The 18091-nt window shown below is 29.2% G+C and overlaps 1 protein-coding gene across 1 annotated transcript; it reads left to right on the top strand.

The window, feature by feature from the left end:
• The first annotated feature begins 9840 nt into the window (after nt 1-9840).
• Nucleotides 9841-15744, top strand: LOC130948781 (RPM1-interacting protein 4-like). The gene is made up of 4 exons (XM_057877647.1): nt 9841-10095; nt 13345-13857; nt 14136-14324; nt 14697-15744. The coding sequence occupies exons 1-4, from the start codon at nt 10090-10092 to the stop codon at nt 14724-14726; spliced, it is 738 nt and encodes a 245-aa protein (XP_057733630.1). The 5' UTR covers nt 9841-10089; the 3' UTR covers nt 14727-15744.
• Nucleotides 15745-18091: the final 2347 nt, after the last annotated feature.

Genomic DNA, 18091 nt, shown 5'->3' with positions numbered 1-18091 from the left:
AATAAAAGTGCTTTGAAAATCACCCATTATGTCCAGCAGGATCAACTTCATTCTATTTGCAATGGCTTTGGTAACTATCTTGAACATCACATTACAAAGTGATATTGGCCTGTAGTTCTTTGTATGAGTGGGGTTTCTAGTTTTTGGTATTAGGCATATGTGAGTTTTGTTCATTTCTGAGGGGTCACCACTGTTGTTGAGAACATTGAGAGCCCATTCGGTTACATCCTCTCCTACTATGTCCCACATTTGCTGGTAAAAAAGAGTCGGCATGCCATCGGGCCCTGGAGCCTTTGTCGGATGCATTTGGCTAAGAGCAGATTTGACTTCTTCTCTTGTGAACTCTTCTTGTAAGATATTCAATCTCTCTTGTGTTATTCTGCCTCTAACAACTTCTGTGACTTCCTCCACATTTTCAATTCTATCACCAACAAACAGATTTTCAAAAAAATTAGTAATCACCTCTTCTACTTTTCCTTCCTCCTCATGGACTATTCCCGCTTCATCGGTGATCTTTAGAATCTTGTTCCTACTCCTTCTTTGTGTAGCTTTTTGATGAAAGAACTTAGTATTTCGGTCTCCTGCTTTTAGCCATGTAGCTCTTGATCTTTGCGCCCACCAAATCTCCTCTTGTTTGAGGAGTTCGTCAAGTTCTCCTTGCAAAACTTTAGCTTTAGCTATGTTCTCCTCTGTTTGTAGGCTTGCCTACACTTCTTCAAGTTTTTTTTTCTTTTATTGCCTTAGGAATCTGTCCGAAATGCACTTGTCCCCACTCTTTCAGAGTGCTGCTACAATTTTGGAGTTTTCTTGTAATCCCCATATTGCCTGGTATCCATGTCTTCTTAACTATCTCCTCACACTCTTCTTTTTCCAGCCAAACCTCCTCAAATCTGAACCTGTGTGATCTGTTGTTCTTTCTTTTTGTTTCTCCTTCACCTCTGCAATCTACGCTAATAATGTTGTCTAGTCCTCCTCTTCTTCTCAATCTACCAATCTCATCTGCCTTCTTCCTTGTTTCCATTAAGAAAACCAGGTTGGAATCTTTTTGTCTCAAGAGCTTGTTGAGAGTTCTAACTGCCTATGGGTTTCCAAACCCACGACAGTTCCAGCTTACCAGTCTCATTGTTCTCGGCAGGGTTGCTTTGCAACCACTGTCGTTGGTGAGTTTGTTTGGTGCTTCTTGCTTATGTTTCCATCTTCTGTTTCAGTTGTTGTGTCTCCTTGATACTTCCTTTTCCCCTCCATAACTCCTTTCCCTTCCTCTTCTTGTTTGTTGCTTTCTATCTCCCTTGCTCTTCTTTTCCATTTTTTTGTCCTTCTTTTTCTTTTTCCTCCATTTCAGTTTCTTCATTTTTACCCCTGATCTCTAGCCCAGTGTATTTGGTTGACTTGGCTTCACTTTTTGTATTATTGTCATTTGGTTTGGCTGATGTATCTTTATTTTGAATCTTTCCCTCTTTGGCTACTTCTTTGCTTGCTGGCCTTTTTTCTGTCTCTTGTTCTGTCCCTATAGTAGCTATTAGGCTGCTATTCCTTTTTCCTTCTTCGACAACATGTTGTTTATCGAGCATTGTTAATTTTTTTAGCTTTTCTAGTAACTTTTTTTGGCTTTGTTTGGTGGATTCCTTTTGGTTCTGGCTTGTTCTTGCCCCTTCTTCCTCCTTTTGCTTTTTGTTTGCTTCTACTTCCACTTTAACTCCTGTTATTTCTGCTCTTATCCATGCTCCGAGTTCTCTGGATGTCTGTAGTCTTCCTTCCTCCTTCTCTTCTGCTCTTTCACAGTTGTTTTCATCGTGACCTAATAAGCCACAGAAATAGCAAAGAGTTGGAAATTTTTCATATTTGAAGTCTACCCATGTGATTCCATCTGCAGTGCTGCCAATGTTCACTCCCTTTTTGATTGGCTGGTTCACATTGATCCTCACGTTTGCTTTGATGAATATTCCCTAACCGTTGTTTCTTTCAAAAAGGTTGCATTCTAGCACTTCACCTGCTACTGCTGTTAACTTCCATTCCAGCTTTGTTGTTTTGCAATGTTCTGGCAGGTTCCAAATCTGGACATACACTTCAGCTTTTGTAAAGTCCATCTTTGTAGGATTGGTGTTCCTTTCCCATTATTCCATTATGAGCCATAAGTTTCTGAAGATCCATGGGCTTCCTTTTAAGACTCTCTTCATATCTGTTTCCTTCTTGAAAAAGAACTGGTATAGTTTGTTTTGAATCTCCTTCATTTGAAAATCTTCAGGCTTTTTCCAAATGTTGAGCATTGCATTTTGAACCCAGTTTGGGTTGATGATTTTTTCAGTAATAAGCTTTTCTACTAGACTGTATTTGCACTTCTAGATCCCTTCTTCAATGTCTTCTTCATCATATATAATTAGTGCCTCGTCTTTCTCTTCATTTGTATTTTGTGATTTTGGGTCCTTTTCCCTACTTACTGAACTTGATGCTTCCATTTCAGGTTGTGATCAGCACTTGGCGCTAGAGACTCGATTGTAGCAACGAATTCTATTTACGATAGTGTTACGGACTAGTATTCACTACATTCTCAATTTCTGCTCGGTTTTGTGCCCCAGCAAAGTGGAAGAGAGGATGACTTGGATGCTGTTTTGTTATTAGCTCCCCTCCAAGTTCTATGTCATAAAATTAGTAATAAGTTAATATGCACTTAATAATTATATTGGAATATCAACTTATACGTTATAATTTCTCAAAATGGAGTGAGTTTAACGAAAACAAAAAGTTATTAATGAATTACTTATAATATATATTGTTAAGTCGTTTGGGATTTTAAATTTTTTTTCTCGCAATTAATAATTATTAGAGCACGTGAAGTTTGTAAAAGTGAGCATATCTAAATATGTTAATCAACAATTTTTTTTAGAAAAATATTTGATATTATCTTATACACGAGTACAGAATCTTGGAAAAGTAAAAATATGCTAGTGCTTAGATCTTAGATAGATTCTTGATTTTGAAATAAAATAACGATTGTTTGAATAAAAAACAAATAAAAAATTGAGTTTGAGAATTTGGGGGTGGAAATAGGAAATAGTGTAGAATAAAGTTTGAATGTTATCTTAATTTTATTTGTGAGTTAAAATTTTTTTTAAGTTTTAACTCAATTTATATTTTAAAATGGTAAAAATTTAAGTGTAGTTAATTTTACGTGAAGTTGATAGTTAAGTATCGTTAAATAATTTGACTGATTTGATTAAATTTTCATCTAACGGCTCTCAATTATTAACTTCACGTAAAGATGAATGCACCTAAGTTTCTACCTTTTAAAATTCTCAACACTGTTTTATCCAATTTTACCAATAGAAAAATTAAATTTTTTTAAATAAATAAAAAATTTAATTATTCCATGTTTCATACATATTAACAAAATAAAAAATAAAAAATAAAAAAATAAAATTTAAATTAAAATAAAAAGTATATTTTTTTTTTAAAAATCTAACCTAAAATTATAAATAGTATTATCATCAAATTTTTAATAAAATTAAAATAACACAAACAAAAATATATATCTTATATTTTTTGTTTTAAATTTTTATAATATTATTTTTTAAATAATAAATATATTAAATTAATAATTTAAATAATTAATTTAATGGTTACTTAAAGCTTAGTGTTACTAAATTAATGATTCCTTTCAACTTTGAATGCGTCACTATTTTTCTAATTTTTTAAGTCTTTTTTCACTTAACTTTTTTCTGGGTCACTGTTCCTTCCAAATGCTATCTTTTTATGATAAAGTATCTAAATTTATTCTTTTAATTTACGTAGCATTTTTTTTATTTATTGTTCTTATTTTTTATTTAAAAAATTTAGAGAACCAACAATATTTCAAGCCACTAATTTAAAAATCAGCCAAAAAAATAACATAAAAAAATCCAAAACTAGTCAGAATAAAAACATTCGAAACTCACATTAAAAAAAAACATTTGAAAGTGAAATAAAATAAAATTAATTTAAGGTATAAAATTTAGAATTTATGATTTAAGATTTAGGAGTTAGGGTTAAGAATATAAAACCTAGTAAAGGTGTTTGTGGTACGATTTAGATTGGTTTTGAACAAAAAATTTATCTGATCAAAACACTAATTTTACTTGTGGTGCAGTTTAGATTGGATGAGTTTTTTAAAAAAATTCAATCCAATTTTAAGTGGTTTGAATTGGATTGGATTTGTAATTTTTTAAATTAAAAAATTAAATATGTATAACAAGTTTCAACAACAATGACATACATAACAAGTCTCAATAATATGTTAAAAAATTAATAATAATATAATAATAGAAAAAAATTATAAGTTAGTTAAAATAAATAAATAAATATTATTTTAAACATAAAATATTTATTAAATAATAATAATAATACATTAATAATATAAAAAGTATAACAAATTAAACATATTACAAGTAAAATTATAAATATAATAATAAAATAATAATATTATAGCATATTGTGCAGTTGGATTGGATTGGATTGGATCAGATCGATTTTTAGAAGTAAGTTCAAAATTCAATCCGATCTATGTGGTTTGCAAAAAATAGAATCCAATTAAATTTAAATTAGTGCAATTTTAATTGATTTTCGATTTGAATTGAATTGAATGAGCAGTTTAATTTAGATAGATTTGGATTTTAACTCCCTAGAATCTAGGGTTTGAGTTTAAGATGTAGGGATTAAAATTTAAGTTTCAAAATTTAGGATTTAAAATTTAAAGTTTAGAATTTAAGATTTAAGATGATCAGAGAGACAGTGGCAACCAGCGGTGGCAGAGGGGCTGTAGCCGGCAACAAAGGTGGTGGTTGTGGACTTGTGGGCGATTTTGTGGTGTTGGGAAAAAGAAAAAAAAAGTGAAAAAGGGTAAAAAAAAAAAAAAGAAGAAAAACTGAAAAGAGTAACCTAATATACAAGTATTTCGTGTTAATGTAGGATCTAAGGAAGGGCGCTTCCAAATTAAAAAAAAAAAAAAAATTTGTCAATAAATTGGTTAGTTTGTTTGTTGGCTAAAATTGGTTGATAGGAAATTAGCTCCCAAGTTGGATTGTTTCTTATTTATGGTGAGTTTTTTTTTTTTTACCTCTTATTCTCTTTATTTCAACCTTTTTTTTTTTCTCTTTGATCGTTGTATATTTTTTTTTAGTAAGCATTATTTTTATTCTTAAGAAAAAATATTATTATAATAATTAATAATCAAATTAATTATTTATTACTTTATATATTTATAATATATCTAAAATAATAAAATAATACATAAAATATTTTAATACACATCTAAAATTTGTGTTTATATTTTTCTTAATACAAATAATTTTTTAACACATTTAAAATAATAAGATAACATACAAAATATTTTTGATATATATTAAAATTCGTGCTTATATTTTTTTAACATAAATTATTTTTTAACACATCTAAAATTATAAAATTACTTAATAAATAATTTTTTAATACATCCAAAACTTATTCAAAAATAATTGTGTTTATTATTTTGTTAAATAATTATATACCACATTTAGAATTAAAAAATTGATTTTAATAGTATTATTTTTTTTAAATATTATCCTTCATTCAATCTTTAAATTTAATATTATGTATTTTACTTTTTTAACACAAAATATTTTGATACACATCTAAAATTTATTTAAATTTGTGTTTATATTTTTCTTAACATAAATAATTTTTTAACACATCTAAAATAATAAAATAACATATAAAATACTTTTGATATATATCCAAAATTCGTAGTTATATTTTCTTAACATAAATTATTTTTTAATACATCCAAAACTCATCCAAAATAATTATATTTATTACTCTTGTTAAATAATTATATATCACACTTAGAATAAAAAATTGATTTTAATAGTATTATTTTAATTTTAATTTGTTATTTTTATTTTATTAGATTTAAATTTAAATTTGAATATTCTAACTCAAGGAGATATAATTTTAAAATTTAGATATATGAGAGAAAAGATTTGAAATATAATATCTAAAAATAATTATTATAATTAATTTTTTAAATTTTTATAAATGTTGACTAATTAAAGAATAATTTTTTATGAATATCTAATCGCATTAATAATATATTAGGAATGCGGATAAAGTAAGATAAAATATACCTAAATCTGTATTATGCTCTATCCACAAACAAATAACCTTATCGATCGAATTGGGTAGAATTGAGTACTCACAAACAGGGTACATAATGCCAGCCGTTGATGAAAAGGTGGGGCATTAGTGACATTATTGTATAATGAAATGAGGTCTCTGAGCTGTGTATGGTTTGGATTTTTTAAGGCTGAGAGTGATGGTTTTCGGTTGTTGACTTGTTGGGCATTTGTGGCAAGTTGGTGGATTCACGTCGTCACGTTAACTATGTCATAATTATTTAAATGAAAAATAAACTATGTCATAATTATAAATAAATAAAATAAATTTATAATTTGCTACATTAACTATTATTATTAACTTTCACCAAGTCAACTAGTGTAAGATTGATTAAAGTGGCTGGTTAAGTATCTTGGTCTCTCAACTAGTGGTAATATTGAAAGAAAAAAATTATTGTTGAAAAATTTCTATGTCTATATGTTTTATTCAAATTTTGTTAATATTTTAAAAAAATATAGGTATTTTAATGTCACAATTATAATATTAATAAAAATTAAAAAGAATAAAAGTAATAAATAAATAAAAAATACAAAGTATTAGAGATAAAGTAAATTGTAGAAATTAAAATAAACAAAAAATTAAAAAAAAGATAGAAAAAGAAACATGAACGTAAAAGAGAAAAAGACATAAAAATAAAAAAATTGTATTAATAAAAATGAAAAAAAAAATAAATTACAAGTGTTTGAGTTCAGAAGAATTATGTAAAATTTTTATTTTTTATATAATTTGGGTTTCTAAGTATTTTTCAAAAGAATTGAACTCTCTTACAATACTAGTCTAAAATCTATTTATAGACTTCCTATGTCAATTGACAGTTATACTCAACACTCTATTTTTCGGCTAATTTAAATTACTGTTTGTGTAACTATTCTTGCACTTCTTGCTTGATGCCAATTTAAAAAAAAATTTAAACAATAAATGACCTAATTTAATTAAAATAAATATAAATATTATATACAAAAATATCAACTTATAACTAATATTTTTTTCATAATTTTTTATAAAAATAATATTTTTTTTGTCTAGCACCATCATAAAAAATAAGACTCAAATATTGATGGTTCAATCGGCACCCAAAAATCTTTAACTAAGGCCATAGTTAAATTCTTAAGACCGTTAAACTCAATTAAATTTCTTGCATTCCATTTTATTCTTCTTCTTTTTTTCCCTTTAGCCTATAATTTGGTGGTTAAATCCCCATCAAAAAAAAAATAAAAAATAAAAATATTTGGTGGTTAAATCAAATCTCTTACATCTCATTTGTGTAATAAAATTAAAAAACAAACCAGAATCCACGCAACACTCCAAGTGGTTGCACATGGTAAGACACTCTTCTTCAACTCCTTTTTTAGATGGTTCGATAATCTCTAATTTTAAGTATTATAACATAGAGTAAAGTATTGTTTTTGTCCCCAACGTTTGGGGTAAATATCAAAATTATCCCTAACATTTCAATTGTCTTGTTTACGTCCCTAACATTTTAAAATTGACTCAATGTTGTCCTGCCGCTAGGGATCCGTTAATAAAATTAACGGCGGGACAAAATTAAAACGATTTTGAAACGTTAGGGACGTAAATAGGACTAAAATGTTAGGGACAAAAACGATACATAGAAATAAATTTTAATTTTATTCTTCAATAATATCAATTTTTTTATTATACATATAAATTAATTTTTTATATTTACACTTAATCACCTTATTTTCATTCTAAATAAATAATTTTTTATAATTTTACGCTTATTCTAATTTTTTTATAATAAATAATTTTATACTTTCATTCTAAATGAATAATTACTTATATTTTTTTATAGTTTTACACTTTCATTCTAATCACATTACATTATTTATTTAGAATAAAAGTGTAAAATTTATTTATTTATAAAAAATACATTACTTTAAGTGTAAAATTAAAAAAATAAATTTATTTAGAATGAAAATAAGGTGATTAAGTGTAAATATGATTAAAAATAATTGAATACTATGTACAGTAACAAATTGATATTATTGAAGAATAAAATTAAAATTTATTTCTATGTATCGTTTTTGTTCCCAACGTTTTAGTCCTATTTACGTCTCTAACGTTTCAAAATCGTCTCAATTTTGTTCCGCCGTTAATTTTATTAACGGATCCCTAACGGCAGGACAACATTGAGTCAATTTTAAAACGTTAGGGACGTAAATAGGACGATTGAAACGTTAGGGACAATTTTGAGATTTATCCCAAACGTTGGGGACAAAATAATACTTTACTCTATAATATATATACACATATATAATTAATTTAGATTGGTCGAATAGTAAGCTCACTTGTTCGCTGAAATAAGTGTAAATATTCGAATTTTGTTTTATACCTGCAATAATTTATTAACCAACAATAAATTCTTAAATAAAATCAGTGGAAATATGGTCTTTTAAAAAGCAACAAAAGCGTTATAAGCAATGACGGACGTTGGTTAAGGGGCGAGGGGCTATGGCCCTCGACCATAAAAGACTTTCACCAAATTTTAATATTGTGAAAAAGTTTATGATGTTGAGTTGGTTGTTAACTTTTATACAAGGAACATTTAATTTTAAGTGTGTGTGAATTTGACACAAAATTGGATCTAAAAATTGTACTTCGCAGGTATATTATCAAATGTCATATACTTATATGTCCCTATTTGAAAAATTAGGAGTAAAATCAAAATCAGACCTTACAAACGAAATTAAAATCAAATATAAATGTTGAGAGTAAAAAAAGTATTTATCATTTATTAAAATATATTGTAAATAAAAATATATTAAAATTGACTTTAAAACATTTTTTTTAGAATTCACTTTAATATAGTACCAATTTATTTAAAAGAATATGAGATTATGAAAAACATCACATACTCTTCGCATAATATACTCACACAAAAATAGTTTATATAATTTACTAACAAGAGTATATAATGCTTAATTACTTCTCATACTTTCATATTTGTTTTTAATACAAATATATGTTTTTAAATTAAATGAGTTTTTTTTTTAAAATATGTTTTAAAAAAATGTTTTAGGGTTCATGGAGGCATCAATAAGATTAAAGCAAAATTTGTTAGAGTGAATGAATAACCAAATGCATTTTTGTTTTATTTTTTAAATTATTTAAAATTTAAAATTATAAAATTAAGTTAGTTAAATTTTAAATTTTGATTAATTTAAAGGAGTAACTTTTATCAAACATAAAAAAGTAATAGTTAATTTTTTTTATAAAATTAAATAAAAATTATTTTAATAAAAATATTAATATGTTATATATTTTTTTTAAAAAAAATTAAATACTAACGTAAATAATATAATTCACATCGTTTTATTATTTATGCACAACAATTACATATAAATTTAGTATCGTACTAAAATAAATACCTAATTATTAAGTGCATATTAAGTATTGCCAATTTTATGGCATGGAACTTAGAGTCACATGAGTTCAATGAAATATTTCTTACTTCTTGTCAAATTATTTTTTTAAAACTACTTAATTAATTAATTTCATGAAATGTAATGACTTGGTAGACACAGAATTTTGAAAACAGAAAACTTATTATAATAATAATAATAATACAAAGGGGGAAAAAGTAATGGTCAAACATTACCGGTGGCTCCGGTTAACGGTTGATAAACCTCTCTCTCTTGTAATTAAGCTCTCTCTCCTCTTTCTCACATAACTCAGCGTCACAGGCTCCAGCTCTGATCCCTCACCATCGCCGTGTCGCCTTCGTTTCTTCGCCGGCCACCGCCGCGTCTCCGTTCTGCTCCGTTCTTCGCCTTCTCCACCTCGTCTCCAGTGCTCCGTTCTTCTCTTCGCTCAATCACCGCCGCCTCTCCATTTTGCTCCGTTCTGCTCTGAACTTTCTGGAGATTTTCCCAAGCCTGGTTAGAAATGACAGTAAGTTTTTTAATTTTTAGTTTTTGTCATAGTTTTTTTACGTTCTATCTGTTTGTGATTGCTGAGAAAATTGTACAAATTGGTTAGGAAATTTCTTTTTCCTTTTTATTTTTTTATTTTTTATTTTAATTATATAGAGGAATTCAATGTCTTGCATTATGTTTTATGTTTTTGCTATGTTAGGTGAGTTTTTTCTTATTCTTCTGTATTTTGAGTTTCTTTTCATCTTCTAGACTTTGAGATGGTTGACCAAATTTCTTGGTCAACTCGTTTCGTCTGCAGCCAAATTAACAATTAGCAGCTTCAGTTTTTCTGCAATTCAATAAGATTCTTATGCCATGGATTATGCTGCTTTAAGAAGTTAGCTTGTAGCCTTGTGTATAGGGGTGGATATATATCTTAAAATTCAAAATTTTCTAGGGTATGGATCATCTACATAATTAATCAAGAAACTATAATACTTTGTACTTGTAGTGAATTGCTAAATTGTATATTTGGATTAGTCAAAGAAAAGAGACCTCAATCAGCTTTGAGCGCTGTGTGTGAGTATGTTCTTCTGCCCTTTTTGGTTGAAAGTTGAAACAAGTAATCCTTCATTTGGAGGGACTCCTCTGCTCTGGCTGGGTAGGACCACTTAGGAAGCAAAGCTCTCCCTTCCGAGTTTTAACAAGTCTTATATGCATAGGAATTGAACCTAAAATCTCTGATTCACCTAGCAAAAGTTTCTTCCAGCTGAGCAACATATACATTGGTGTTTATTCTTATGCTTTAGTCTTACGTTTGAGTTAACAGAATAACTTTGATCAGCTGAAATGTTCACCTTAAATACTGAGTACTGACCCTTAGACTTGTTAAGGGACTTGGGCTTAGTTTGGTAAAATCTTTATTTTTCAAAAGTAGCTTGTAAAAGTTAGCTTTTAAAAGATGATTTTTTTTAAGAAGTGTAGCATTTATGTTTGGTAAATTAAATTAAAAATAACTTTCAATAAACACAAGCAACAACAATTACGTTTGATAAAATAGTTTTCAAAATTTAAAAATACTATAAGAGACATAAATCTAAGCGTCAAATTTGAAAATTAGTTAATATATGAGGTTATATTAGACTTTTAAATTTTGAAAAGCACAAGCCGATTTTGAAAAGTTCCACCTTAGTGCTTTCAAAAGTACCCCGATCTTTTAAAAACTGCAAGTAGAAGCACATAGTCTTCTTTATTTACCAAACACAAAATAAGAAGCTTGTGATTTTAAAAAGCATAAGCACCTCTTCGAAAAGCTTTACCAAACCAAACCTTAGAATACTGTGAGTAACAAAAAAAAAAAGGAAATCTCAACTTCCCTGCTTAGTTTAACTAGAGAGACATTTTATATATTTATTCATTTATTTTAGGGATGAAACAACCATTCTCGTAAGTGAAATTGGTTGTAAGGTTGCAGGTGTTATTCCCTTTGGTGCGATAACTTGCCAGACGCCAATACCTGAGAATATTACTTTGCAGGTGGCATCTGTTCTGATGGAAAAAAATAATGAAAATTGAACTTGTGGGATTCAGACTTAACTGATGTTGCAAATATGTATTAGTTAACATAAATAATGGGAAACTAAGCTTGATCACTATAGATTGAACTAAGAAATGGCTAAAAGCATCATTTTGATTAAATAACAGAAAACAGTTGTAGTTGAAGTTCAATCAATATGTGTTATGTCTTCTAAGTTATGATTCGTATGGCAGAAAGGGCTTAAGTTTAGTTCTTCTTTGGAAAATATGTGGATTAGTTTTGGCGATCACGGTAACATGGCTAGAAAATTGAGACTTTGGGCATCCTGTAATGCCCAAGCCCTAACAATCACCTATTGTAGAAAAGATGCTAGAATATTGCCTTAGGTAGTTTTGTGATACGAGGAAACCAATAAGTAGGTTTGGAAGTGATTTAGGTTAACTTGTGAGCCAGCTCAAATTTGACTCGCTAATGGCTAATGGCTTATTGGCTTAATAAGTTTCGCTCATGAGTTTGTGAGTTGAGCTTAGACTTGAATTTGAGCTCATATATTAAATGAGTTCAGTTTGAGTTTGGGTAATTTCAACTCATTGGCTTGTGAGTTGGTTTGATTATATATATATATATATATATATATATATATATATAGGGACTATGTGAAGAATTTGGTGCACACAATTCTTCCCCTAAAATGCCCTTTGTGATATATAACTTATAAAAAAAATATATTTTTGCCATTTCGAAGACTTGAATCTAAAATTTTTTAGTTAGAATATTACATATTTACCATTTTAACTAACCTTATATTTGTTATTACTATATTTATTTGAAAGGCGGTTAATGGGCATGTTAGTGCCTATTAATTAATATGCTAGTAAAATATAATTATGATAGAGGTCTTGTATCATATATTAATAAATATATATAATTGATAGTTTTTTAATAAGTTATAATTCATAGCAATTATGTTCATGCTATTTAAGCCAGCTTGTGAGTTCAAGACAATTCATGAGCTTTTGGTGAGTCGGCTTGAACCTTACAATTAGGCTCAATTATTGATTAGTCGAGCTGGTGAATCAAGCTCAATTTTTGTGAGATAAACATGAACTTAGCCTTGATTGGCTTAATTTGACTCACTTTCACCATGCTGACAAGGCTTGTAGAAACCCTTGGTAAGAGAAGATCAGATGGAAACATCCCATACAGTAGTCAAAGGTAGAGAGGCACCGAGTAAAGTTGTAGCCCGCTTAGGTTCAAATTATTTGCCTACAAACATGGTGTACACTCTGGATTAGGTTAACATGACTTGTGATCCCTGTAGTTAGTGGCAAAAAGCTTTGCTATAAGATTATTAGCCTACAGTATTTAGGGAACTTGTGAAGCTAAATTTCTCTACGTTCTCTTGACTTGAGCATGTTTGAATGAAATGATTATAGACTAAAAGTAAAAATCATATTTATATTTATGTACACAACCTTTGGCTGTGTTCACTTTTCAATGTTAGTAAAAGATTGTCATGACTCATGAGTTGGTCAAATGTGGACAAATGCTGTGTAAATTTCTTCCAATTGTATCTTTGTGTTCTCTTATAAAGTAAACTTACATGTTGAACATTTTTTGCTTCAATTTGATTCAACTCGCTAAAGTACCATTTATTGCCATGAAAAGAGAAAGAGAACTTGTTATTTGGTATTTCTGCTGCTATTCTTTATACTTAACGTACTTCTTTTCAATGTCTCAATTTGACAGCAACGTTCTCATGTACCAAAATTTGGCAATTGGGAAAGTGGAGAAAATGTTCCTTATACAGCTTATTTTGACAAGGCCCGGAAAGATCGAACAGGCACGAAGATGATAAACCCGAATGACCCTGAGGAGAATCCGGATTTATCATTTGATAATTCATCATCTGATCAGCTACCTCCGGTCAAACTGAGAGCTGATTCAGAGCATCCATCTGGAAAGGGATCAGCGAGATCATCACATGAGTTACAGAAGAGCAACGATGACGGTAATCCTAAGCCTTTTGTTGACTCTCCTGCTCGTCAAGCAGGCCATGGAGTAGGTTCTGCTGATAACCGCAGAAGACCTTCTAGACAAAGTACTGGTTCTGAATACAGCATTGAACGTTCTCCCCTTCATCGCCAGGCTAGAGCCCCCGGCAGGGATAGTCCATCATGGGAAGGAAAGAATTCCTATGATAGCAGCCACGGAACACCAGGAAGATCTCGGTTAAGACCAGCCAATCGTGGCGATGAAACTGTTAGTTTTCTTAGTCCAATTCTTTCTTGATAACCATGCATTATATGAAACTTTAAGAGCTTTTGGTATATATTACATGAGTTGCATTATATTACTGGGATCACATGTCATAGTGGATGGAGTGTGAGTCTTTAGGGTTTTCCACACCATGTGTACACGTAATATTTTTCATATTACATCAATGATTCATCAGTCATCAAACTTCCAAGATTTCACCTCTCTTTTTATACGTGTTAGCTTAACAAAAAATGCTGAGTTTAAGCATTCTGATATGGCAGCCTGACAAAGGAGCAGCTGTTCCAAAGTTTGGTGAGTGGGATGTTAGTAACCCTGCATCAGCTGATGGCTATACTCACATTTTTAACAAAGTGAGGGAGGAGAGACAGGGTGGAGCTGGAGTTACTCCAGGAACACCTAACCAGAGACCACACCTTATCCGGAACCAACCTAGCAATGACAAAGCACAGGTATACATGCAATGGATTAACCTCCTCAAAAGTACACAAATTGGTTAAGTAGGTTTGAACACCCTTCAATCAATAAATTCCAATGCGTGTGGGACCTACTAAATTATCCGAGGATGTGTTTTGGTTTGTGTTTTTATTTTTGGTATTTTTTGTTTTAAAGATTTTGTGAAAAAAAATTGTAGAAAAAGAAAACATGCTTTTATTTTCACGGTTTTCTTTCACAAAATCCTAAAATTAGAAAGGACAAAGCAAATAAGCCTGTTGAATCTCATTTTTCTTTTCCAACTTAGCAGAATGTTATGAGACATAGATGGATAAGTTTGGAATATTCACCATACTGATCCTTCTATTTGTTTGTTTTTGCTTCTTCAGTGTTGCTGCTTTTGGTGGAGCAACAAATGATCCATTGGATGTGTGAATTATTTTCTCAACAGATAAGAGATCAAAAGGGGAGAAAATAGTGTGAATGATCATGAGGGGTGTGTAGCACTTGTAAATATTCAAGGCTCTCTCTTTCTCTGTTCCGGCGGGAAAAATAGAGTAAATGGTCACATTAGTCCCTGAAAAATCACTGGTTCTCCAAATTAGTTCCTGAAAGATTTTGTTAATCAAATTCGTCCTTTAAAGGTTTTAAATTAGTCATGTTAGTCCTTCGATCACATTGTTTGTTAATGGTGTCAAAATATGCTAATGTGACACGTTAAGTGACATTCCAACATACACTTAGAAGTCTTAATGGACTATTAACATGATTAGTTTATAAAATTAGATAAAATCAACTCCAAATTGAGGTATTCCAATGCCTCAAGTTCTTCCCACAATTAGGTTTTGATTTGATCTAATTTTATAAATTTATTATGTTAATAGTCAATTAAGACTGATAGGTATGTGTTGGAGTGTCATTTAATGTGTCACGTTAGCAAATTTGACACCATCAACAAACAAAATAATAGAAGGACTAACATGACTAATTTAAAATTTTTAAAGGACGAATTTAATTAAAGTAATCTTTCGGGAACTAATTTAAAAAACGAGTGATCTTTTAGGAATTAATTTGACCATTTACTCAAAAAAGATATGATTGAAATGCATTTATTATATATACTTTATGCATATTTTCTTCCCAACCCTCCCCCTTCCTCCCTTTCTTTTTTTTCCACTATCTTCGATTGTCAATTAAACACAATTTGTATGGAAAAACGATGAACTTTCTTTCTTTTTATCTTATTCTGTGGTGTTAATGTTATGCCTTTTAAAGTAGAAATTAATTGTATTTACATGAGACATAAGAGATTGTTTATATAATTCTTTTCTAAAGAACTTATGGGTTTGTTTATGTAGTAAAATCATGTATCTAAACTTGAAATTAATAGACAGAGACATGTAAATTATTAATATCTCTAACAAGTTTTTTATGTTATTTTAGAGTATTAATTTTGTATGGGTATTTTTTTTCTTTTTTATTTGTTTTACATTAAGATTTTTTTTCTAAATTTACGAGGATTGAACTTTAAATTTTAATTTTTGATCTAATATTATGAAATGACTTTTCAAAAGCTTAAAAGCTTAAATTAATAAGTAAAAGTATCTAAATAATTATATCTCTAATGTATTCCTTAATTTACTAAATGAGATTTGGTTGGCTTTCTTTGTATAATAGAATCTAATGTTCTTATTTAATCTTAAAAATACCTAGCATTGCCTTGAAAGAGGGCGTTATGAATTTTTGATGGGTTGGCGGTGATTTTAATATTAAAAAAGAAATATTGTAAATACATTTCTTAAAGTCTTTGAACCAATTCAATTTTGTAGTGATTAATTGATCAAAACTAATAATACAAAAAATATTTATAAAAGATATATTTTTATATATCAGTGATATTATGCGTACAAATGATGTTGTAACTAATTTTAATTTAGCACAAACTTAATAAAAAAAGTGTATAAGTGTCATTGCTTTTTCTTTTCCTTACTTTTTTGGTACAAAATTTTTGTTGGAGAGCACAAATTTATTAATATAACATAAAAATTTTTTTACATAATATATAAATTTTTTTATAGTACAAAGAATTTTACATATAGTACATAAATTTTTGTTACGAATATATTTTATTAGTTGGGTGAGTCAACGTTTTTGCATGTAATCCTTCAAAAATGTCTACATTATGCACAAAAATTTATATAATGTATACATTTTGTTGGTTGGGTGTCAATATTTTGGACATGTAGTATTTTAAAAATTTATAATTTATGTATTGTATACCAAATTTTTTGTGTTGTAAACTAAAATTTCTGTGTTGTATACTAAACTTTTCATATTGTGCATATTTTGTTAGTGCATCAAAATTTATGTGATGTGAGTCAAAATTTTTGTACTCTAATTTTCTGAACATATATAAGAGATAAAGAGAAGAAGACGAAAAAGACAACACCGATGATGTTAATGAAGAAGGATGAGGAGTAGGGGTGTGCATGGCCCGGTCCGGCGTGAAGACCCGGCCCGGTCCCGAACATTTTAGGGGCTAATTTGGTGTGATTTTACCAGGTCTAGGGTTGGGTAAGGGTTTCAAAAATAGGCCCGGTCATTATTTCGGGTCGGGTCCAGGCCATAACTCGGGTCATCCGAACTCGGCCCGTGGCCCGGTCATCATACACAATTAATATTTTGTGTTATTAGTGATGAATGATGGCTATTTTATGTGAAATTTAAGTATTTTAAACCTTAATATTTTGTGTTATTAGTTATTATAAGACTATAAGTTAATGTTTTATATTTAAAATACATAAGATTTTAGACTAATGCATAATATTGTGTTATTTGTATTGATTTAAATATTTAGAGTTATTAGACAATATTAGTATTGATTATGGTTATGCTTTAATTTTAGAGAAGAGTTGATTCTTGTTATATTTTTCTAAATGAATTTTACCATATCAAATAATGGTTAGATTTTTGGAAATTTGGATATTTTCATATGCTAGCTTATAAGAAGGTGTCAAGGTAATGTAATGTTAACGGCCCGATTTTCACCCGATTTTTATCCGGTATAATCGTAACCCGAAAATGCATAGGTTTCATCGGATCTAGGGTCGGATTTGGGTCTAATAAATAGGCCCGGCATATATTTCGGGTCAGATATGGGTCACACCAAACGCGGTTTCACCCGACCTATGCACACCCCTAATGAGAAGGAAGAAAAAGAAATAGAAGAAATCAAATAAGAGAAGAAGAAGGCCTTGAAGAAAAAAAAAATAAGAATAAAAAGGAAAAAAGGACAACATTGAAAAAGAATAAGAGAAGAAAAAAACGACGACGATGACAATGATGATGACAACGTTGTTGCACAAGAAATGGGCAGAAGAAATGCAGTGAAAAAGAAGACAACGATGACGGTGATAACTTTAAAAAAGTGCGTATAACAAGCACACTTGATTGGACTTGGTTTAGAAATCATTTGATTGCCTAACTTGTGCTCTAAAAAACAAAAACACATTTTAAGATTATAAATTAAAAAAGTTTATTGAAAATACAAAAAATTTAAGTTTTCAATCTATTTATTTTATATTTATTAAAAAATTAAAGTTTTATACTATTAATAATTTTCCTACATATATTCGTAAGACACATATTAACTAATTCCGTTGAATAAATTACCATTTATACTCATGAATTTTGTAAACGCTGACAAAAATACCATCAAATAAAAAAACTAATATTGTATCCATCATAAATTGCTTCTGTGTAACAGCAGTACCCAAACTCTAAT

The sequence above is a fragment of the Arachis stenosperma genome, chromosome 9, assembly GCF_014773155.1.
Source record: "Arachis stenosperma cultivar V10309 chromosome 9, arast.V10309.gnm1.PFL2, whole genome shotgun sequence".
Classification (NCBI taxonomy): domain Eukaryota; kingdom Viridiplantae; phylum Streptophyta; class Magnoliopsida; order Fabales; family Fabaceae; genus Arachis; species Arachis stenosperma.
This window is presented reverse-complemented; position numbering and strand designations above follow the sequence as displayed.